At 52.9% G+C, this 22,441-nt stretch overlaps 1 protein-coding gene across 1 annotated transcript in view; it reads right to left on the bottom strand.

Moving 5' to 3' along the window:
- Positions 1-6,919: 6,919 nt before the first annotated feature.
- LOC117971437 (semaphorin-6B-like) overlaps positions 6,920-22,441 on the bottom strand; it is a gene marked incomplete at its 5' end in the record, with an annotated part of 16,102 nt that continues 580 nt past the window's right edge. The window contains 11 exons of the mRNA XM_059020609.1: positions 6,920-10,300; positions 11,745-11,803; positions 12,478-12,555; positions 13,878-14,018; positions 15,045-15,224; positions 15,402-15,551; positions 15,650-15,781; positions 18,197-18,414; positions 19,005-19,093; positions 19,619-19,738; positions 19,972-20,062. Of these exons, the coding sequence (XP_058876592.1) occupies positions 9,312-10,300; positions 11,745-11,803; positions 12,478-12,555; positions 13,878-14,018; positions 15,045-15,224; positions 15,402-15,551; positions 15,650-15,781; positions 18,197-18,414; positions 19,005-19,093; positions 19,619-19,738; positions 19,972-20,062 (2,247 nt within the window). The remainder of the gene's footprint in view (positions 10,301-11,744; positions 11,804-12,477; positions 12,556-13,877; positions 14,019-15,044; positions 15,225-15,401; positions 15,552-15,649; positions 15,782-18,196; positions 18,415-19,004; positions 19,094-19,618; positions 19,739-19,971; positions 20,063-22,441) is intronic.

Raw genomic sequence — 22,441 nt, 5'->3', positions numbered from 1 at the left:
TAACTTTATTATTATTATTTATTTCTTAGCAGACGCCCTTATCCAGGGCGACTTACAATCGTAAGCAAATACATTTCAAGTGTTACAATACAAGTAATACAATAAGAGCAAGAAATACAATAACTTTTGTTCAATAACTTTGAAATGGTTTCCACCACACTCTGACTCTTCAGGCTCTGACTGGTGCTGCTCCAGGACAGCGCAGGGCTTCACTTGCAACAGCCTGTCTGTGCAACGCAAGAGCCTCGCACTGGAGTCCCCTTCATCCAGCTCCAGCCTTCATGTGCATCGTCCTGTACCCCTCTGTGTGTGTGTGTGTGTGTGTGTGTGTGACCGCGCTGCTCACTCTGTGTGTGTGTGTGTGACTGCGCTGCTCACTGTGTGTGTGTGTGTGTGTGTGTGTGTGTGACCGCGCTGCTCACTCTGTGTGTGTGTGTGTGACTGCGCTGCTCACTGTGTGTGTGTGTGTGTGTGTGACCGCGCTGCTCACTCTGTGTGTGTGTGTGTGTGACCGCGCTGCTCACTCTGTGTGTGTGTGTGTGTGACTGCGCTGCTCACTGTGTGTGTGTGTGTGTGTGTGTGTGTGTGTGTGTGTGACTGCGCTCCTCGCTGTGTGTGTGTGTGTGTGTGTGTGTGTGTGTGTGTGTGACTGCGCTGCTCACTCTGTGTGTGTGTGTGTGACTGCGCTCCTCGCTGTGTGTGTGTGTGTGTGTGTGTGTGTGTGTGTGTGTGTGTGACCGCGCTGCTCACTCTGTGTGTGTGTGTGTGTGTGTGTGTGACTGCGCTGCTCACTCTGTGTGTGTGTGTGTGTGTGTGTGACTGCGCTCCTCGCTGTGTGTGTGTGTGTGTGTGTGTGTGTGACCGCGCTGCTCACTCTGTGTGTGTGTGTGTGTGTGTGTGACTGCGCTGCTCACTCTGTGTGTGTGTGTGTGTGTGTGTGTGACTGCGCTCCTCGCTGTGTGTGTGTGTGTGTGTGTGTGTGTGTGACTGCGCTGCTCACTGTGTGTGTGTGTGACTGCGCTGCTCACTGTGTGTGTGTGTGACCGCGCTGCTCACTCTGTGTGTGTGTGTGTGTGTGTGTGTGACTGCGCTCCTCGCTGTGTGTGTGTGTGTGTGTGACTGCGCTGCTCACTGTGTGTGTGTGTGTGTGTGTGTGTGTGTGTGTGACTGCGCTCCTCGCTGTGTGTGTGTGTGTGTGTGTGTGTGTGACTGCGCTCCTCGCTGTGTGTGTGTGTGTGTGTGTGTGTGTGTGACTGCGCTGCTCACTGTGTGTGTGTGTGTGTGTGTGTGTGTGTGTGTGTGTGTGTGTGTGTGTGTGTGTGACTGCGCTCCTCGCTGTGTGTGTGTGTGTGTGTGTGTGTGTGTGACTGCGCTCCTCGCTGTGTGTGTGTGTGTGTGACTGCGCTGCTCACTCTGTGTGTGTGTGTGTGTGTGTGTGTGTGTGTGTGTGTGTGACTGCGCTCCTCGCTGTGTGTGTGTGTGTGTGTGTGTGTGACTGCGCTCCTCGCTGTGTGTGTGTGTGTGTGACTGCGCTGCTCACTCTGTGTGTGTGTGTGTGTGACTGCGCTCCTCGCTGTGTGTGTGTGTGATTGCGTTCCTCGCTGGGATCACAGATACTAATTACATTCTCCACAGCTCTGGGAAATTGCTTTAGAGTGGCAGTCGGTGTTGTTGTTCAGAGATAAACATTAATAACAGCTGACATTTCCCCAGGCTGGTAATGTGACTCACAGAATACAAGGGACACAGGCACCTGTCAAAGTGGGCACTGACGACAGGAAACACAGCTCATTATTCACAGGGAGGGAGGGAGAGGAGAGGGGAGAGGGGAGAGGGGAGAGGGGAGAGGGGAGAGGGGAGAGGGGAGGGGAGAGGGACTGACAAGAGGAAACACGGCTCATTATTCACAGGGAGGGGGAGAGGAGAGGAGAGGAGTGGGGGGACTGATGACAGGAAACTAGTGGGAGGGGAAGGGGAACATTAGTGTTGATGTTTCACTGTAATTGGAGCTGCGTTCCTATGAGTCTGTCTCCTCTGTCTCATCATCTTTCTATTTCGCTGCCTTTTTATTAAAGCAGATATCGGTCTAAACTACCTCAGGTTTAATCAGACGAAAATCAATCCCACAGTCATAAAAAACATGCCCTGGATTCACAAGATCAGATCCAAATAAAAAAAAAAAAGGCACATTAGTGTCTGCAGCCAGATTGAAACACGCATCGTTTTTACTGAGAGGATTCCCAGCATATTAATTCATGTACCGTTTAAAATTGCATCAGTGTAATTGTCCTTTAATTATCCATGCAATTATTTTGCTTCAGTGTAATTCCAGGCTGCCTGTGAGATGGCTGTGATTGTCCCTGGCAGGGATGCAGTGATTGATTGCACTGTGTGCCTCAGAACAGGCTGGGTTCACAGCAGTGATTGCACCGTGTGCCTCAGGACAGGCTGGGTTCACAGCAGTGATTGCACCGTGTGCCTCAGGACAGGCTGGGTTCACAGCAGTGATTGCACCGTGTGCCTCGGGACAGGCTGGGTTCACAGCAGTGATTGCACCGTGTGCCTCGGGACAGGCTGGGTTCACAGTAGTGATTGCACCGAGTGCCTCAGAACAGGCTGGGTTCACAGCAGTGATTGCACCAAGTGCCTCAGAACAGGCTGGGTTCACAGCAGTGATTGCACCATGTGCCTCAGGACAGGCTGGGTTCACAGCAGTGAGTGCACCGTGTGCCTCAGGACAGGCTGGGTTCACAGCAGTGAGTGCACCGTGTGCCTCAGGACAGGCTGGGTTCACAGCAGTGATTGCACCATGTGCCTCAGAACAGGCTGGGTTCACAGCAGTGATTGCACTGTGTGCCTCAGAACAGGCTGGGTTCACAGCAGTGATTGCACCATGTGCCTCAGGACAGGCTGGGTTCACAGCAGTGATTGCACTGTGTGCCTCAGAACAGGCTGGGTTCACAGCAGTGATTGCACCATGTGCCTCAGGACAGGCTGGGTTCACAGCAGTGAGTGCACCGTGTGCCTCAGGACAGGCTGGGTTCATAGCCCCTGGTTAGTCCTAATATTGGACTGCCCCATGTTATTTGGGGTAAGGTAGCCCCAGACTAGTGCTAGTCGGGGTCTGTGTAATCTTTCGGTTATATCTCATGAACTGCTCTTCATATTGTGAGGAGACTGGCACAGGACTGCACTGTCGCTCCTGTTCACCTTCTCATCTATACATCAGCTTTGATTTTATCCAGCCAGTCACCCAAATTCGATTTAGCTTTGAGAGTTTGTTTCACACACTGTGGCTGTTGAACTCGTTTTTCACTCTATAGCATCAACACCTGTGCTGTTGTGTTGATCCTTGATGGGGATCTGCATATCACTGAACAAGGCTTTGTAAAACAAGCATCAGGTCGACCTCTCATTAGAGCACCCTCTGGTGGCCACCTGTGAGAATGGGGATTTGCTTTTGAAGAGAGCGTCACGCTGTAAATCACAGTAAATGACTGGGCTTGAAAGGGTTCGCAGGGTGATAACATTCATTCAGCTGCATCCTGATTAGGACTCCTGTACTTGTGTAGCTGCACAGGCACAAAGAGACGCACACTCCAGAACAAGGAAAGTTTCGGATCATTTATTGGAATAAGAAACGTGACAGAATAACAATGTGAGAGATTCACGAGGCAGGTTTCTGACACAAATCCACGACGTGAGCTGCTGTGAACCATCAGGGACCTGGAAACACTGAGCCCACCTGCCCAGGTGCTACACCCCGGGACCCCGTCTCCGTCACACACCTCTCAGTCCAAGAGGGTGGCCTCTCTGTCCTGCTACGGGAGGATGGGGGAGCTGAGAGTTATTATTTTGTATATATATCTGTATATATAATGAATGTGCTTCGATGTATGAACTGTGCTACCCACGGAGACAATGAGAGAGCAGGTGGGAGTAAGTGAGGCTCCAATGAACGCTAAGCAGGTGGTCAGCAGAGCTTCAGGATCCCTGATCACATGACAGTGTTTCCACTCCCCCCCCCCCCTCCGGACACACGGGCTAGCTCGTGGGTACCCCTCAGCAGTATCCGCTGCAGACACACACACCCTCATTCCGTTCCAGGACGGTGCGTGATGTGTTTGGTACCCCATTGCAGAGGCTTGATATTAACCCATGAGGGGTGGAGACACTGCAATAGCGGATCTGAACTGGTTTACTGGTCTCAACAATGACACCGTCTACAAACCTTTCAAGTGCTGCACATTTCTGTTGCAGGTTTATTTGCTTAGCTGCTGAGGAAGATAAATACTGTCAAATACCTGATGGATCTGTTGTGAAATACCTTGATGTTTTTCACTCAGTAAGTTTTCAAGTTAGTTTGAAAGAAACTTCTTCTTTCAAACCTGATTTCCTTCTACAGTACCATTAGTCAAAGTGCCAGTTCCCAGCAGCTCCGATCCCTGGAGTTTCATTGCCGAGCTCAGCCTGTGCACTCACGCTCCTGTGTGGAGCTCAGCTCTTTATAAAAGTGCTTCTGATACTCAGAGGCAAGCCTGGCCTTTAAAACAAACAAATGAAGCAAACACACGGTCAGATCTGTGCAGTCAGATACTGAGAGCCATATTCACAGTATCGCCAGAAAACTCACACGATGAGAGCAAAAAGATATTCAGAAATAAAACATCATGGTAATAATAATAATAATAATAATAATAATCAGTGCTTTCTAATTTACTGTCTAAAACTTTACAAAAATGCAAAATATCTTGTGCTTTTCTTTAAAATCTATACAGTGGAACAAGCTTTTAAAAAATGTCTACTTTTCCCTTTCGTTTTCTCTTCTCTGTTTTTTTGGTTTTTATTTTCTGTGGCAATTGGAATCAGAGTCTGTTTTGTTGAGTCACTCCAGGCATTAGAAATCCATCGAGCATTTGGACAAACTCCATTCAAGACTCGTGTCTGCTCCTGCATCTTAGCTGTTTGGGCAGAAATGACTTTCATGCTTGTTCTTGTGAAATCTGAGATTGTTTTGTGAGAGCAGCATGCAGAGGGGCAGCACCACTGCCCTGTGTTCTGAAGTGATAGCTGCCATTGCGCTTGCTGATACTGTGTGAACAGAGCGAAATGCACATACAGTCAGATACTGCTTATATCAGACAAGCCTTACAGGGATTACAAAGGAATGGATGCGCTTCTGAAAGGATCAGTATAGGAGAAATGGAAATCAGAACGTTTTGAACGAGATGAAACCATTGAGCCTATCAGGGCTGGTCCGGTTTCTAATAAAACAAGGAGGTCATCCATGAGAAGATGGAGACTCTGATACATTTTGAATGGGAACTGGTCAATAGAATGAATTGAGAGTCCAGTTTAGCACTGCAGAGACAGAAACGTGTGTGTGTGTGCGTGCGTGTGTTTGTGGGTGTGTGTACGTGTGTGCATGTGCGTGCGTGTGTGCGTGCATGCGTGCGTGGGTGCGTGCGCAGGTGTGTGTGTGTGCATGCGTGCACGGGGGTGTGTGTGTGTGCGTGCGTGCGGGGGTGTGTGTGTGTGCGTGCGTGCGTGCGGGGGTGTGTGTGTGTGTGCGTGCATGCGTGCGTGCGTGCGCGGGTGTGTGTGTGTGTGTGGTGTGTGTGCGTGCATCCGTGTGCGTGTGCGTGTGTCTCAGTCTGCTGCAATCTTTCTTCACATTCTTCAGGCCATTCACTTCTCGGCCATGCTTTGTCTAATCATGCATGGCTGGGATAGTAATACATGCATGGAGAGTGCGGTTCATTGAGCAAACAGGAGAAGACTCATTTCCACAGCTCTTTAATACCCGCCTCCTCAGGGTCTCAGTGTGGGGTTTGACAGGTATTGTAACTGTAGCCCCAATGGGTTTCTGCTGCCCTCTTCATAGTGCTGGCGGGGGTGTGGGGATGGGGCGCCCTGCTGGTAATGTGCAGCGTGGTTTGAACTCACAGCACTGATTCACTCTGAACAGAGCTGGAATTACTGTCCTGTTGCATTCTGCCCAGCCAGCTGTCAAGGGTAATATATACAGTATATTATATACTTACACTTGATTACATTCCTCATGTACTTTCTAGTTCAGCGGCTCAGCTATACTGACTGTGACTAATGAAACTTTAAACATGCCTTTGTTACGCTTTCTAGCTGAGCCCTTCAGCAATGTCAGATCTCTTGACAATGTCATACTTACAAGAGAACCAAGTGTAAGTGTGGAATATACTCGCAGGCAGACCTCCCCAACGCTAGGGGGCGCTGAGGAGCAGTGGCTTGTTATGCTAGCCCAGCTCGTTCAGACATGCCTGTGGAGTGAGTTTGCTCATTTAACCCAAGCAGAAAGATCATGTCAGGGATTGCTTTTTAAAGGCATATCTAGTCATTCTTAATGCAGCTCTGTTTCTGTGGCATTATTTCATTTTCTTTGCTGCTACTTTTAATTCCCCCCCCCCTCACCCTCACCCTCACCCACCCCCCCTCACCATCACCCTCACCCTCACCCACCCCCCCTCACCCTCACCCTCACCCCCACCCCCACCCCCACCCCCTCACCATCACCCTCACCCTCACCCTCACCCCCACCCCCTCACCCACCCCCCCTCACCCCCCCCCTTCACCCTCACCCTCACCCACCCCCCCTCACCCTCACCCTCACCCTCACCCCCACCCCCACCCCCTCACCCTCACCCTCACCCTCACCCCCTCACCCACCCCCCCTCACCCTCACCCTCACCCCCTCACCCTCACCCTCACCCTCACCCCCTCACCCACCCCCCCTCACCCTCACCCCCTCACCCTCACCCTCACCCCCACCCCCCTCACCCTCACCCTCACCCTCACCCTCACCCTCTACACTGGATTCTTCTGACTTTCATAGAATGTGGGAAAAAAAATCAGCTGTGTGCTTCATTATCACTGAGAAATAAAACAGAGTCGTGTCACTTTAATTCAATTTAAAGACAGAAAAGCAATAACCCGAATTGAGGGTGTGAAAAATGAAATGAAACTAAAGAAAGCAGCAATTCATGCAGGTGTGAATAATACTGATGCACCTGTACCTGGTGGAGCACGGCGCTCGGACTGTGCCGCTGGGACCCAGCCTTGCACAGCCTCACACTGACGGACGCTTCGAAAACCTGAGCTAGCTAGTTTATCTTTCACAACCCCACAGCTGAAAAAACTCTAGCAGCGCCCCCAACTGTAAGAGACTGAGTATCACAGCGGAACTCATTTAAACTTCATACATTGTGCTACAGATTCAACACAGGCAGCAAAGAGCCCGCGGTGAATGAACGTTGCTTTCTAGAAATGTCTTTGAGTGCGATGTGGGGGATATCCGTGGGGGGAGAGGGTCTGAACCCAGTCCTGTTCTGTCCCCCTCTCCCTGACTTCCATTGCATTCTGACTTCATCTGTCCCCATGTTGTGTGTAGCCCCCCCCCCCAGGCTTGTATTTTTACTGAATAATCCTGTGTGCTGCTGTCCAGACACTGCTCCCGGGCTGCTCCGTGTTCCTGCCCCTCCTGTGTGCTGCTGTCCAGACACTCTGCTCCCGGGCTGCTCCGTGTTCCTGCCCCTCCTGTGTGCTGCTGTCCAGACACTCTGCTCCCGGGCTGCTCCGTGTTCCTGCCCCTCCTGTGTGCTGCTGTCCAGACACTCTGCTCCCGGGCTGCTCCGTGTTCCTGCCCCTCCTGTGTGCTGCTGTCCAGACACTCTGCTCCCGGGCTGCTCCGTGTTCCTGCCCCTCCTGTGTGCTGCTGTCCAGACACTCTGCTCCCGGGCTGCTCCGTGTTCCTGCCCCTCCTGTGTGCTGCTGTCCAGACACTCTGCTCCCTGGCTGCTCCGTGTTCCTGCCCCTCCTGTGTGCTGCTGTCCAGACACTCTGCTCCCGGGCTGCTCCGTGTTCCTGCCCCTCCTGTGTGCTGCTGTCCAGACACTCTGCTCCCGGGCTGCTCCGTGTTCCTGCCCCTCCTGTGTGCTGCTGTCCAGACACTCTGCTCCCGGGCTGCTCCGTGTTCCTGCCCCTCCTGTGTGCTGCTGTCCAGACACTCTGCTCCCGGGCTGCTCCGTGTTCCTGCCCCTCCTGTGTGCTGCTGTCCAGACACTCTGCTCCCGGGCTGCTCCGTGTTCCTGCCCCTCCTGTGTGCTGCTGTCCAGACACTCTGCTCCCGGGCTGCTCCGTGTTCCTGCCCCTCCTGTGTGCTGCTGTCCAGACACTCTGCTCCCGGGCTGCTCCGTGTTCCTGCCCCTCCTGTGTGCTGCTGTCCAGGGGCAGCTCTCAGACTGACTCTGGATCAATCGGAAGTGTTCTGGGACTGGAGTGTACCATTGTGTGTGTGGGGGAAGGGGGGGGGGGGTGTTCAGGGTGTCCCTCCAGTTCAGGTTAAACTCTCGGGTGCTCTGAATGAAGTTTCTCCCTCTTTATTTAGATAGGGTGAAAATACTTTGTTTCCAATGAAGATTTTCACTTTTATTTCCAAAAGCATTATATTGCTGTTTCCATTTAGCAAAATGGAGGCTTAAACTGTGGTCAGATCCAGCCTCCCTGTGCGATGTGCTGCCTCCACCAGCTCAGGAATGAGATTATCTGGGTCTGTGTTGCCTGAGCACTAAGGTAATGGAAACAAACCCACACTGCGCAGAACAGGGACCAGTCAGGCACAATAATTGAGTGGCTTTGGGAGGGAGGGGTGAGTGTTTTCAGGAGGCTCCTTGCTAAACCCCTGGACTGGACTGGACTGGACCGGACTGGATAATCTCTTATAATCTCATGTGAATATCTCTTCCTAACCAGTAAGTGGCCCACATGCTTGTCTCTAAACAGCAGCTGCCTGCCCTCTTGAACGTGTACATGCAGCTGGTTTGGCTGTTTGATTTTCTCTGGCAGTGGAGACGAGGGTTTGAGTTTTCTGCAGCGCTGGCAGAGCTGCTGTGAACGGAAGTGCTTCATAACATTCATATCAATGGTTTCACAGCAAAGGTTTTGCACAGTCTTTCTTACACTCACATTCCCTTTGTAAATCACTAAGTGGAGACGCTGCTCTGACAGTGAAAGAGAGGGAGGGGAGAGAGAGAGAAGAGAGGGAGAGGGAGAGAGGGAGGGAGGGAGAGAGAGGAGAGAGGGAGGAGAGAGAGGGAGAGAGAGGAGAGAGGGAGAGGGAGAGAGGGAGGGAGAGAGGAGAGAGGGAGGAGAGGGAGGGTGAGAGAGGAGAGAGAGAGAGGAGAGAGAGAAGAGAGGAGAGAGGCTGAGCACTGGTTGTTTGTAACTGGGCAATGCTTGTCATTTTTCAAGGTGTATTATTTATTTTTTTGACTGGTTTCTCATTGGCCAGATGGAGTCCGCCTGTTCGCTCCCTTGCACAGCAGCTGGCTGAAGTCTGATAGGCCGTTCAGGGCGGGTGGGTGTGGCTGGTGCGATGACCTCAGCAGGCCGTGGAAGGCGTGGCCGCCGCTGTGGGGGTGCTGGGGGGGCGGGGGCTTGCTGGAATGACGGCTGCTCTGGGAAGACGACCCGTTGTTGCTGTTGAAGTTGAGGCTCTCTGGATTCCAGCGCAGGTGCTCTCCGAAATCCAGCTGGGTGTTGGGGGCCGAGACCACCCTCCTCCTGTCTGGGCTGTCCTGCGGGGTGACGGGGTAGGGGTACTCCCCGGAGGAGTTCCTGAGAGCCGGGCTGTGCCTGTCGGAGCGCTCCCTCACTGCCAGGGAGAGGTAGTGCTGGGGCTCTCTCTGCTCCCCCTGCGCACAGTGCCTGCTCTCCCTGGGCAGGTGCTTGGAGCTCAGGTAGATGACGGAGGAGGAGGAGGAGGAGGAGGAGGGGCCGGGGCCAGTGTTCAGGTAGTTGTGACTCTGCTCCCAGCTGGGGTCCCCTCCGCTCAGCCGGAGACCCGGGGGGCAGCGTTTCTGCTGCAGAGGGGTCTGCTCCGGAGTGGGCAGGAGACCCCCCGAATCGAGGTCAGGCACGCCCCCCACCGCCACCCCCATGCCCTTGGGCCAGCCGTTCGGCATCATCAGGGGGGCCAGCAGGGTCTCGGACTGGCCCCTGGGCAGGGCCCGATCACTGCCCCCGCTGGGCCGGGTCACGCTCACCACTGAGCCCCCCATGCTCTGCTCCTTGTCCCCTTTGCGCCGGACGGCCCCCGAGCTGCCCGCCCCGCTGCGGCCGCAGTGCCGGTGCTGGTGACCCATGAACCAGCAGACCGCCAGGCCCGACAGCACCGCCCCCATCGCGAAGGCAGAGACCGCGGAGACCACGAGCAGGTTCACAGAGACCAGGCCGTCCCGCTGCTCCACGAAGCTCTCCTGCAGGAGGCCTGGAAGAGACGGGGAAGGGGAGAGAGGGGAGGGAGGGTCAGGCAAGGGCTATCCGTTTCTGTAGTTTTTTTATTCAGGTTCTACGACAACAAAAAAACAAATATAGCATTCAGAGCTCAGAGTGATACGTCTCAACCTGGTCTTCCTTTAGCAGTCTCTTCAATGGCACAGCGTCTGGAGGTCTGCACTTACTCAATATTGCATTGGCTTACATTGTTACAAAACAGTAATGGTACTTATAAAGTCTAAATAAACCAAGGATTGTGATCCTGCAATACAATGAGATTAAACACCTACATAGTGTAGTGAATGAGACTACTGTTATCCATCAATATTAAGGGAAATGAGATTCAGAGTGAGAGAGAGAGAGAGAGAGAGAGTGAGAGAGCGGAGAGAGAGGAGAGAGAGAGAGGAGAGAAAGAGAGAGAGAGAGAGACTTTGGCCAGTAATGTAGTTGTGTGGAAAATGATGACACCACAGATACTGTATCTCTGCTCCAGATGCAGTTTTTGCTGACAATGACACGGTATCTCTTTTAAACACAGATCTCATGGACCGTGGCAAGCTTGGTATTTCTGTTCAGGGCAGCCCAATGTTTTTGTGAGATATCATTTCCAGCTTCAGTTTCACAGAGCTCTGTTCTTGAGACCCACTCTTCTGTAAGGTGGTCTAATCGGGGTCTGTGGAACCTGCTGTTAGAAATCTTATTTTACATTGACTCTCTCCCCCTCCCTCTCCTTCTCTCTCTATCCCTCTCTCCCTCCCTTCCTCCCTCTCCTCTATCACTCTCTCTCTCCCTCCCTCTCTCCCTCTATCCCTCCCTCCCTCCCTCTCCTTCTCTCTCTCTATCCCTCTCTCCCTCCCTCCCTCCCTCCCTCTCCCTCTATCCCTCCCTCCCTCCCTCTCCTTCTCCTTCTCCCCCTCCCTCTCTTCCCCCTCTCTCTGCCTCTCTAATTGTCTGGAAAGTGCTCCCTGCAGTAGACAGGGGTCGTGCTGTATTTACATGATGCATTGTGTGTGAAGCAGCGCGCTGCTGTTGAGAAACCGTTTAACAGAAAGCAGCTCTCTCTCGAAGCGCTTCACAGATAACTGGGACGCAGCATTAACTTTACAAAAGATGCAATTTAGGGACAGTCTGTCCCCCCAGTCTCTCTCGGGTATTGATCGGACTGCTGTTGCACTAGTATGAAAATCAGTTTGCTCCACTCCGCTCTGCCTGGCTCTGCCAGAGAGGGAGGCGCAGTTACTTTTACTGTCGATCCATTTCTCTCTCTTCTCAGTCAATAACAGCTGAACACTCACAAAACTAAAAGTGCAACTTTAGCTTCAGACCCCCCCCCATTAGAGCGTGGGGAGCCCCTCTCAGGTCAGGCACTGAGTGAGTTTGGATAATTGAGTCCGCTGTGAAGGCAGTGCAATACAGTGAATGGGATCAGCGCTCACCGTCACAGTCCCCGAGGTAGGAGGTGTTTCCATGATTGACGTCCTGCTCGAACGGGAGCCTGCAATCGACACAATGACATTGGAACTGCAATTTAACAACATGACAGCAGAACACAGCATTCATATTAGCATCACTGCACTGGAACCTTGGGCTTGTCATTGTTTCATTGCATGATGAATTGAATCCTCTGATTGCAGGAGCAGAGCGGGGGGGGGGTGGGGGGGGGGGGGGGTTCAGAGGAGCTGGATATTTTGTGAGAAATGTAGAATTTAGGAAATGCCTTTGTGAAGCCTTTGCTATTACTCGTATGTTTTAGCGATGACTCACAGCATATACATGGCATTGATCACTCTGTACCTGAGGGGGCAGTGCAGTGAATCACAGGAGTGAAGTGGCCAGAGCGAAAGGGCATTAGTGAAAGAAAGAGAAATCTGAGCAAAGAAACAGAAACTTCACTGATTTTATGCCCTCAGGAACGGAGAGGAGTAGCAGTAGAAAGCACTTTCAGAGCAGTTTGTTTGGAGGATCAATACTGTGCCAGTCCGCCCATACACAGGACCTGAACCCACTCCCCTGTGTGTCTCATGAGCTTGTGGGCATTTCTGTGCACTGCGTTTGAAAGGCTGTGAGATCCTCCACTCCACTATCACAGCCTTTCCCTTTTCAGCAGGGCTCCCTGGTGCAGCTGCAGCAGGGTGCTTGAAGGCTGAATGCCTGCAGTGAAGTCCTCACCTGGTCCCAGGTTCAAGGAAGGAGCAGGTGCTGCCCTTGGTCCAGCCGCAGTACGGGTCCTGAGTGGAGATGCAGTTTCTAAAAACAAGAAAACAAGCAAATACAGAAACAACAAGAAGTCAAGGTTAGAGACACATTAATAATGCAGATCCCACTCACAGCAGCACCGTGAACCACTGCAAATATACATCCGCTTCAAAACAAAGGGTTATCCTCACTGAACTGTAGTGAAGGACTGCAACACTAGATAAAGGGGCATTCACAACAGAAATGTGAGGGTCTGGAACCAACTCCCCAGTAATGTTGTTGAAGCTGACACCCTGGGATCCTTCAAGAAGCTGCTTGATGAGATTCTGGGATCAATCAGCTACTAACAACCAAACGAGCAAGATGGGCCGAATGGCCTCCTCTCGTCTGTACACTTTCTTATGTTCTTCTTATGTTCTTATAACATCGCCCTCATCGTGTGTGTGTGTGTGTGCGTGTGCGTGTGTGTGTGCGTGTGTGTGTGTGTGCGAGTATGTGCGTGTGTGTGTGCGTGTGTGTGTGTGTGCGTGTGAGTGTGTGTGTGTGTCAGTGTGTGTGTGTCAGTGTGTGTGTGCGTGTGAGTGTGTGTGTGTGTGTCAGTGTGTGCGTGTGTGTGTGAGTGTGTGTGTGTGCGTGTGTGTGTGAGTGTGTGTGTGAGTGTGTGTGTGCGTGTGAGTGTGTGTGTGCGTGTGTGTGTGTGTGCGAGTATGTGCGTGTGTGTGTGCGTGTGTGTGTGTGTGCGTGTGAGTGTGTGTGTGTGTGTCAGTGTGTGTGTGCGTGTGAGTGTGTGTGTGTGTGTCAGTGTGTGTGTGTGTCAGTGTGTGCGTGTGTGTGTGTGTGTGTGCGTGTGTGTGTGAGTGTGTGTGTGAGTGTGTGTGTGCGTGTGAGTGTGTGTGTGCGTGTGAGTGTGTGTGTGTGCGTGTGTGTGCTTGTGAGTGTGTGTGTGAGTGTGTGTGTGCGTGTGAGTGTGTGTGTGAGTGTGTGTGTGCGTGTGAGTGTGTGTGTGCATGTGAGTGTGTGTGCGTTTGGGTGTGGGTGTGTGTGTAGGCAGTGTGTGGGTGTGGGTGTGTGTGTGGGCAGTGTGCGGGTGTGGGTGTGGGTGTGGGCAGTGTGTGGGTGTGTGTGTAGGCAGTGTGTGGGTGTGGGTGTGGGTGTGGGTGTGGGTGTGGGCAGTGTGTGGGTGTGGGTGTGGGTGTGGACAGTGTGTGGGTGTGGGTGTGTGTGTGGGCAGTGTGTGGGTGTGGGTGTGGGTGTGGGCAGTGTGTGGGTGTGGGTGTGGGCAGTGTGTGGGTGTGGGCAGTGTGTGGGTGTGGGTGTGGGTGTGGGCAGTGTGTGGGTGTGGGTGTGGGTGTGCACACACTGTATAAACTCACTTCATGCACAGGGAGTGCTGCTGGCAGCGAGCGAGGGGGACCCGGACCACACAGGAGGGGAAGGCCAGCAGGAGAGAGCGGCTGGGCCTGTCAAGAGACATGGCTAACATGCTCCTGGACTCGGGGCCATCTCCACCGCACCTGGGAAACAGAGAGATACAGAGAGACACAGAGGCACGGAGAGACACAGAGAGGCACAGAGAGACACAGAGAGGCACAGAGAGGCACAGAGAGACACAGAGGCACGGAGAGGCACAGAGAGACACAGAGAGGCACAGAGAGACACAGAGAGACACAGAGAGGCACAGAGAGACACAGAGGCACGGAGAGACACAGAGAGACACAGAGAGGCACAGAGAGACACAGAGAGACACAGAGAGGCACAGAGAGACACAGAGAGACACAGAGGCACGGAGAGGCACAGAGAGACACAGAGAGGCACAGAGAGACACAGAGGCACGGAGAGGCACAGAGAGACACAGAGAGGCACAGAGAGACACAGAGAGGCACAGAGAGACACAGAGAGACACAGAGAGGCACAGAGAGACACAGAGGCACGGAGAGGCACAGAGAGGCACAGAGAGACACAGAGAGGCACAGAGAGACACAGAGAGACACAGAGAGGCACAGAGAGGCACAGAGAGGCACGGAGAGGCACGGAGAGGCACGGAGAGGCACAGAGAGACACAGAGGCACGGAGAGGCACAGAGAGACACAGAGAGACACAGAGAGGCACAGAGAGACACAGAGAGGCACAGAGAGGCACAGAGAGACACAGAGAGGCACAGAGAGACACAGAGAGGCACAGAGAGGCACAGAGAGACACAGAGGCACAGAGAGACACAGGCACAGAGAGACACAGAGAGGCACAGAGAGGCACAGAGAGACACAGAGGCACGGAGAGGCACAGAGAGACACAGAGAGGCACAGAAATTTACCTTCAGAGTGGTTTCTTTACTTGATTTGTAACATTAATGTTTTGTTTAGTTTTGTAAATTACAGTTTGGCGTAAAGCCCTTGATAAATCTTGCATCATATGTATACTGTAGAGGTGCCAATGATAGAGGAATTCAGGTTAACTAACAGCAGGTTGTAAAGAAGGCTCTTGATTCTGCACAGACAATAGGATTGCAGATCAGGGCTGGTTAGAGATGACTGGACTCTTACTTGTCAGGGTTGTATCCTTCAAACTCCTCCAGGAAGAGGCTGCTGTTGCCAGGGTTGCTTTCACTTTTGGGTTTGATGAGGAATTTGAGGACGCTCCCCGAGTCTGAGCCCAGGAAGAGGACCGTGTGGTTCCTGTAGGGGCCGGCCTCTGTGTCCGCCACAATCTTGCTGAGGTGGTACCTGAAACACCAGAGGCACCCGTCTTACAAACAGCCGTCCACAGATACAGGGTGACAGCTCTGAGTGCAGGCAGGGTGGGATCACAGATCCAGGGTGACAGCTCTGAGTGCAGGCAGGGTGGGATCACAGATGCAGGGTGACAGCTCTGAGTGCAGGCAGGGTGTGGGGAGGGATTACCTGACCATGGTCCTGATGATCCAGGGCTGGGGCCCCAGCGAGGGGACGGCCTCGTCCATCAGGGGGTGCGTCTTCATGAAGGTCAGCATCTCGTCAGGGAAGCTGCTGGAGGAGTTGAACCTGGATCCTGGAAGAGCACAGCCTCCAGGTCTGGGAAGAGAGAGGACCCATCAGGGGGAGCTTGCACCAGGGACAGGGTTGGCTGCACGTATTTGTAGTTAATGCTGTGGTTCTGTGGTGCTGGTTACCTGGGTCTGGGCACAGCCTCGTCCGGCACCGGGGTCCAGATGGACTCGGGAGATTTCTGCTCCTTGAAGCGCCCCTGGAACACCCGGTCCAGCTGCTCCATATCGAAGGCACACACGGCAGAGCCGGGGATACTGGGCAGCACAAACAACAAACAGGGCTGATTCCACAGCAAGTGCAATACAGCCTTTCAGACTGCAGGCAACAGAAAAAATAACAATACATGCAAATAAAAGGTCTTCTTTTCCAGCCAGTTGAGATTCACGTGTGTAAATTGCAGCTGGGGCTCTGTGTTCTTGGGTATCTGCTCCCTGGTGTGTGTGTGCAAGGTGTTCATTTGAGTGCTCCTGCACAGCTGCTGCAAGCTGCTCTTAACTCGGGTTATAAAGCACATTTTATACCAGGTCAAAAAAGAGGAGCCTCAAAAAGCTTTTTTTCTGCAAAGCTGATTAAAATCATCGTCCCCAGAACCTTAATTAGAATCACATCTTAAATGTGGGCGAGTCAAACCGCTCATTATCTCCAATTTGTTTGAATGCACATCTGCGTTTGCTGAATGAAGGCGAAGAGCTTCACGGCACGCTCTGTGTATTAGCGGGATCCAGCCAGCAGGTGGCCCAACACATGCACTTTGCTGGGATGGCTTTGAGACTCAATCTAAGCCTCAGGCAGACACACCTCTGTGTTTGTGTATGTACTGCAAAAACAGACACAGACTACGACTTAATTGGAAATGATTCATGAAGCTGAAAAACAGCAGCTTGAATTGCATCTCTGGCTACAGGCTGGGTTCTGTTTGCTGTTTCATTTATTTATCAATCTCAAGTTTTTCTATGCAGTGCATTTTTTTTCTCCACTGTAGAGCACTTTGTGATGCTTTGTGCATGAATTGCCTTGTGTGAATGACAGGAGTGGATGCGTTTCGCTGGGCTGCAGGAGGCTGATCTCTTGTGTGAATGACAGGAGTGGATGTGTTTCGCTGGTCTGCAGGAGGCTGATCTCTTGTGTGAATGACAGGAGTGGATGCGTTTCGCTGGGCTGCAGGAGGCTGATCTCTTGTGTGAATGACAGGAGTGGATGCGTTTCGCTGGGCTGCAGGAGGCTGATCTCTTGCGTGAATGACAGGAGTGGATGCGTTTCGCTGGGCTGCAGGAGGCTGATCTCTTGTGTGAATGACAGGAGTGGATGCGTTTCGCTGGGCTGCAGGAGGCTGATCTCTTGTGTGAGACAGGAGTGGATGCGTTTCGCTGGGCTGCAGGAGGCTGATCTCTTGTGTGAATGACAGGAGTGGATGCGTTTCGCTGGGCTGCAGGAGGCTGATCTCTTGTGTGAATGACAGGAGTGGATGCGTTTCGCTGGGCTGCAGGAGGCTGATCTCTTGTGTGAATGACAGGAGTGAATGTGTTTCGCTGGTCTGCAGGAGGCTGATCTCTTGTGTGAATGACAGGAGTGAATGTGTTTCGCTGGTCTGCAGGAGGCTGATCTCTTGTGTGAATGACAGGAGTGAATGTGTTTCGCTGGTCTGCAGGAGGCTGATCTCTTGTGTGAATGACAGGAGTGAATGTGTTTCGCTGGTCTGCAGGAGGCTGATCTCTTGTGTGAATGACAGGAGTGAATGTGTTTCGCTGGGCTGCAGGAGGCTGATCTCTTGTGTGAATGACAGGAGTGAATGTGTTTCGCTGGGCTGCAGGAGGCTGATCTCTTGTGTGAATGACAGGAGTGGATGCGTTTCGCTGGGCTGCAGGAGGCTGATCTCTTGTGTGAATGACAGGAGTGGATGTGTTTCGCTGGGCTGCAGGAGGCTGATCTCACAGCAGTGATGCCCGCGGCTCCTGTGTGGAAGCAGCTGTTCAGAGTGAAGCTGAATGTGGCATTGTCTTGAGATCACTGACATGTGCTTCTGTTCATCGGGACCAGTCCCTAGGGAGTGGGTGTGTGGGTGTGTGTTGACAGGGAATCTATGATACAAATTGTAATGGGATAATCCTTAGATTTTAGGACATCCTCTGCTCCCAGATCCCCACACTGAAGATTGGTTATAAAGAGAGATACGCTGTAGATATGCCAGTCAGCTCTTGCAGCTGCTTCAGCCTCCTGTTATAGATTGTTATAGATCACTGCTCTCTGTCTCTTCCTCCAAATTAATCTTCTTTCCACTTTCTCACCACAACAGCAAACGCCCATTTATAATCGCAGCTGATGTTATTAAAGTTGGCATTTACAGCGACCTGCCCGCTCCTGCCATGAATACCAACGACTTCATCTGCATGAAAGCCACGCTGGCGTTGCAGCGTTTAATCAGCTGCTCTCCCTGACCCCCACCCTCCGCTCGCTGCGTGCCGGGGAGCTAGCAGTGGGGCCGTGCCTGACGTTCCCTTTAAGACAAAAGCTTCATCATGCAATGAGCTGCAAGTCCAGTGTTTTGCCACCAGTGGGCACCAAATGCTAGGTAAAAAATCCCAGTACCAGTACAGCTTGAAGCTGTCGCCCCCTAACAAGACAGCTGTGTCAGCTTTTATATACCTCTCCCCCTCCTCCTCCCCCTGTACCTGTTGGACGGTGTTGAGAAGACCCCCAGCACCACGTCTCTCCCGTCCAGCTGCAGGACCCCAGTGGTGGAGTGCAGCACGTTGAAGTAGAAGTGAGAGTCTCCCGGGACCGAGCAGTTGAGCCGAGCCTTGAGGAAGGAGGTCCACTGCTTCTCCAGCACTCTCTGAGAGCCCCCCAGATCACTCTTACACACACGGGCCACGCGAGACACCAGGACCTGTCATGAGAGAGAGAGAGAGAGAGAGAGCGAGAGAGAGAGAGAGAGAGAGAGAGAGAGAGAGCATGAGAGAGAGAGAGAGAGAGAGAGAAAGAGAGAGAGAGAGAGAGAGAGAGCATGAGAGAGAGAGAGAGAGAGCATGAGAGAGAGAGAGAGAGAGAGAGAGAGAGAGAGAGAGAGAGAGAGAGCATGAGAGAGAGAGAGAGAGAGAGAGAAAGAGAGAGAGAGAGAGAGCGAGAGAGAGAGAGAGAGAGAGAGAGAGAGAGAGAGAGAGAGAGCGAGAGAGAGAGAGAGAGAGAGCATGAGAGAGAGAGAGAGAGCATGAGAGAGAGAGAGAGAGAGAGCATGAGAGAGAGAGAGAGAGAGAGAGAGAGCATGAGAGAGAGAGAGAGAGAGAGAGAAAGAGAGAGAGAGAGAGCGAGAGAGAGAGAGAGAGAGAGAGAGAGAGAGAGAGAGAGAGAGAGAGAGAGAGCATGAGAGAGAGAGAGAGAGAGAGATTGACAGAGTAAACCTTCCCTTACACACATGAGAGAGAACATTGAAAAATACATTTTATAATTTTTTTTTTCAAATGTAAAAGTCCTCTTCACCTTTTCCAGGTAGTTGAACTCCATTGCCATCTCCCTGAAGAAGAAGTAAACGTGGTCCCTCCATTCCACAGCGCTGACAAAATAGGGCTCTGAAACACAGAGGGAAGCCTGCTAATACACCCACTTCATACAAACAAGAACAGGGCTGATGTGAATCACACCGTGCAGCAGGGCTGCTGTGAGTTTCAAGGGGTTGATGTGAATCACACTGTGCAGCAGGGCTGCTGTGAGTTTCAAGGGGTTGATGTGAATCACACTGTGCAGCAGGGCTGCTGTGAGTTTCAAGGGGTTGATGTGAATCACACCGTGCAGCAGGGCTGCTGTGAGTTTCAAGGGGTTGATGTGAATCACACCGTGCAGCAGGGCTGCTGTGAGTTTCAAGGGGTTGATGTGAATCACACCGTGCAGCAGGGCTGCTGTGAGTTTCAAGGGGTTGATGTGAATCACACCGTGCAGCAGGGCTGCTGTGAGTTTCAAGGGGTTGATGTGAATCACACCGTGCAGCAGGGCTGCTGTGAGTTTCAAGGGGTTGATGTGAATCACACCGTGCAGCAGAGCTGCTGTGAGTTTCAAGCTCTGGTTGGATGCTTGTCAAGGAGGAGGACAGGCTCTACCTCTGAACCACTTGGAGTCGTGCTTGACGGTGCGCAGAGCTGGACTGTCCCCCAGGCTCCGGTAAATAACAGCGTCAATCGCCAGGAAGTCCGTCACTGTCGCCGTGAACAGGTTCCCACCTGAAACAAAGGACACACTGAGATCAGTTCCAGGGAGCAAAGCGAACAGCAAAAGGGAACAGATATCACTGGAGCAAAATACAACTTGGAACAAACCAGACAACACAGGAGATGCAGACAGTGCTAAGAGGCATCAGATCCTATTCCCAAAGCTTTGTGAGTAATGCATGGATTTAAAGACTCTTGTTTGGTTTTGACATCAGAAAGGTGGCAGAGGATCTGGTGGGTCTGACCTGCGAAGAGGGCCACGTTGGCATGTTTCGGGTCGTAGGGGCAGCGCGCCATCCCGCTGATCGTGTCCCCAAGAAGCTCCAGAGAGTCCGTCTGAAACAGGCAGAACCGCACCGGTTACCTACAGAACACCGTCAGGGAGTGGCTCCATACAAGCCACAATCCGCTCCCCGGAGAGGGCAAATCTTTGAACACCCTGCACTATACTTTACACAGCAACCTGCACTATACACAGCACCTGCACTATACTTTACACAGCACCTGCACTATACTTTACACAGCACCTGCACTATACACAGCACCTGCACTATACTTTACACAGCACCTGCACTATACACAGCACCTGCACTATACTTTACACAGCACCTGCACTATACTTTACACAGCACCTGCACTATACACAGCACCTGCACTATACACAGCACCTGCACTATACTTTACACAGCACCTGCACTATACACAGCACCTGCACTATACTTTACACAGCACCTGCACTATACTTTACACAGCACCTGCACTATATTTGGGTCTATAGATTATAGAAATATATAGTAATATCACAATATATTTTTGAGATCCTTGAATATAAAATATTTATAAACTGCCATCCTGACTGATTAAATCAATGCCCTCCCCCTCCCCTCAGAGCCCCCCTCCCCTCAGAGCTTCACCCTCCCCTCACAGCCCCCCTCCCTTCAGAGTTTCACCTTCCCCTCAGAGCCCCTCCCCTCAGAGCTTCACCCTTCCCTCAGAGCCCCTCCCCTCAGAGCCCCTCCCCTCAGAGCTTCACCCTCCCCTCAGAGCCCCTCCCCTCAGAGCTTCACCCTCCCCTCAGAGCCCCTCCCCTCAGAGCTTCACCCTTCCCTCAGAGCCCCTCCCCTCAGAGCCCCTCCCCTCAGAGCTTCACCCTCCCCTCAGAGCCCCTCCCCTCAGAGCTTCACCCTCCCCTCAGAGCCCCTCCCCTCAGAGCTTCACCCTCCCCTCAGAGCCCCTCCCCTCAGAGCTTCACCCTCCCCTCAGAGCCCCTCCCCTCAGAGCTTCACCCTCCCCTCAGAGCCCCTCCCCTCAGAGTTTCACCCTCCCCTCAGAGCCCCTCCCCTCAGAGCTTCACCCTCCCCTCAGAGCCCCTCCCCTCAGAGTTTCACCCTCCCCTCAGAGCCCCTCCCCTCAGAGCTTCACCCTCCCCTCAGAGCCCCTCCCCTCAGAGCTTCACCCTTCCCTCAGAGCCCCTCCCCTCAGAGCCCCTCCCCTCAGAGCTTCACCCTCCCCTCAGAGCCCCTCCCCTCAGAGTTTCACCCTCCCCTCAGAGCCCCTCCCCTCAGAGCTTCACCCTCCCCTCAGAGCCCCTCCCCTCAGAGTTTCACCCTCCCCTCAGAGCCCCTCCCCTCAGAGCTTCACCCTTCCCTCAGAGCCCCTCCCCTCAGAGCCCCTCCCCTCAGAGCTTCACCCTCCCCTCAGAGCCCCTCCCCTCAGAGTTTCACCCTCCCCTCAGAGCCCCTCCCCTCAGAGCTTCACCCTCCCCTCAGAGCCCCTCCCCTCAGAGTTTCACCCTCCCCTCAGAGCCCCTCCCCTCAGAGTTTCACCCTCCCCTCAGAGCCCCTCCCCTCAGAGCTTCACCCCCTTCCCTCAGAGTTTCACCCTCCCCTCAGAGCCCCTCCCCTCAGAGCTTCACCCTCCCCTCAGAGCCCCTCCCCTCAGAGTTTCACCCTCCCCTCAGAGCCCCTCCCCTCAGAGCTTCACCCTCCCCTCAGAGCCCCCCCCCCCTTCCCTCAGCACATCCCTGGCTGAGTCAGACCTTAATTAAAGAAGCAGCCGTCTTGCTTTATTAATCTGCAGCTTAACTGGTACAAACTGGTCATTTAATACAGTGGCCTTAAAGCCGTGTCGATGGAACAAGACTGAGGGCTGCACCCTGGTGTGATAGACTCTGTAAATTAGGAGCGTGTTCATTGCCCATCGAAGTGCTGCTTTTATTGGGCTCCATCAATTCTCACTGTACAGAGAGGCAGCTCCGCTCCCTCGGGGAGATGAACGGCTCGCGCTGGAAGGGAGCGGACAGGCTGCAGACTGATTATACCTTTCTATTGATTTATTTAGGAGGGGAGTTCAAAATGTGTGAAACCAAACAGAGCAGAGGGAACCAAATTGGTTCAATTCCCATTAAACAGAACCACCCTTTCATTTCATGCACTTGTTCCACAAACTGATTTGATTGTGCCTCGGGGGAAAAATTATTTTCCTTGGACCCTAAACCGATTCTCTTGAGGACTGGGATGGAGGTAGTGTAGCCTTGCAGTGAGAGCTGAGGGACTGGGAGGCAGTGTGGACTAGTGGTTAGAGCTGAGGGACTGGGAGGCAGTGTGGGCTAGTGGTTAGAGCTGAGGGACTGGGAGGCAGTGTGGGCTAGTGGTTAGAGCTGAGGGACTGGGAGGCAGTGTGGGCTAGTGGTTAGAGCTGAGGGACTGGGAGGCA

Source organism: Acipenser ruthenus, unplaced genomic scaffold (genome assembly GCF_902713425.1).
Source record: "Acipenser ruthenus unplaced genomic scaffold, fAciRut3.2 maternal haplotype, whole genome shotgun sequence".
Taxonomy (NCBI): domain Eukaryota; kingdom Metazoa; phylum Chordata; class Actinopteri; order Acipenseriformes; family Acipenseridae; genus Acipenser; species Acipenser ruthenus.
This window is presented reverse-complemented; position numbering and strand designations above follow the sequence as displayed.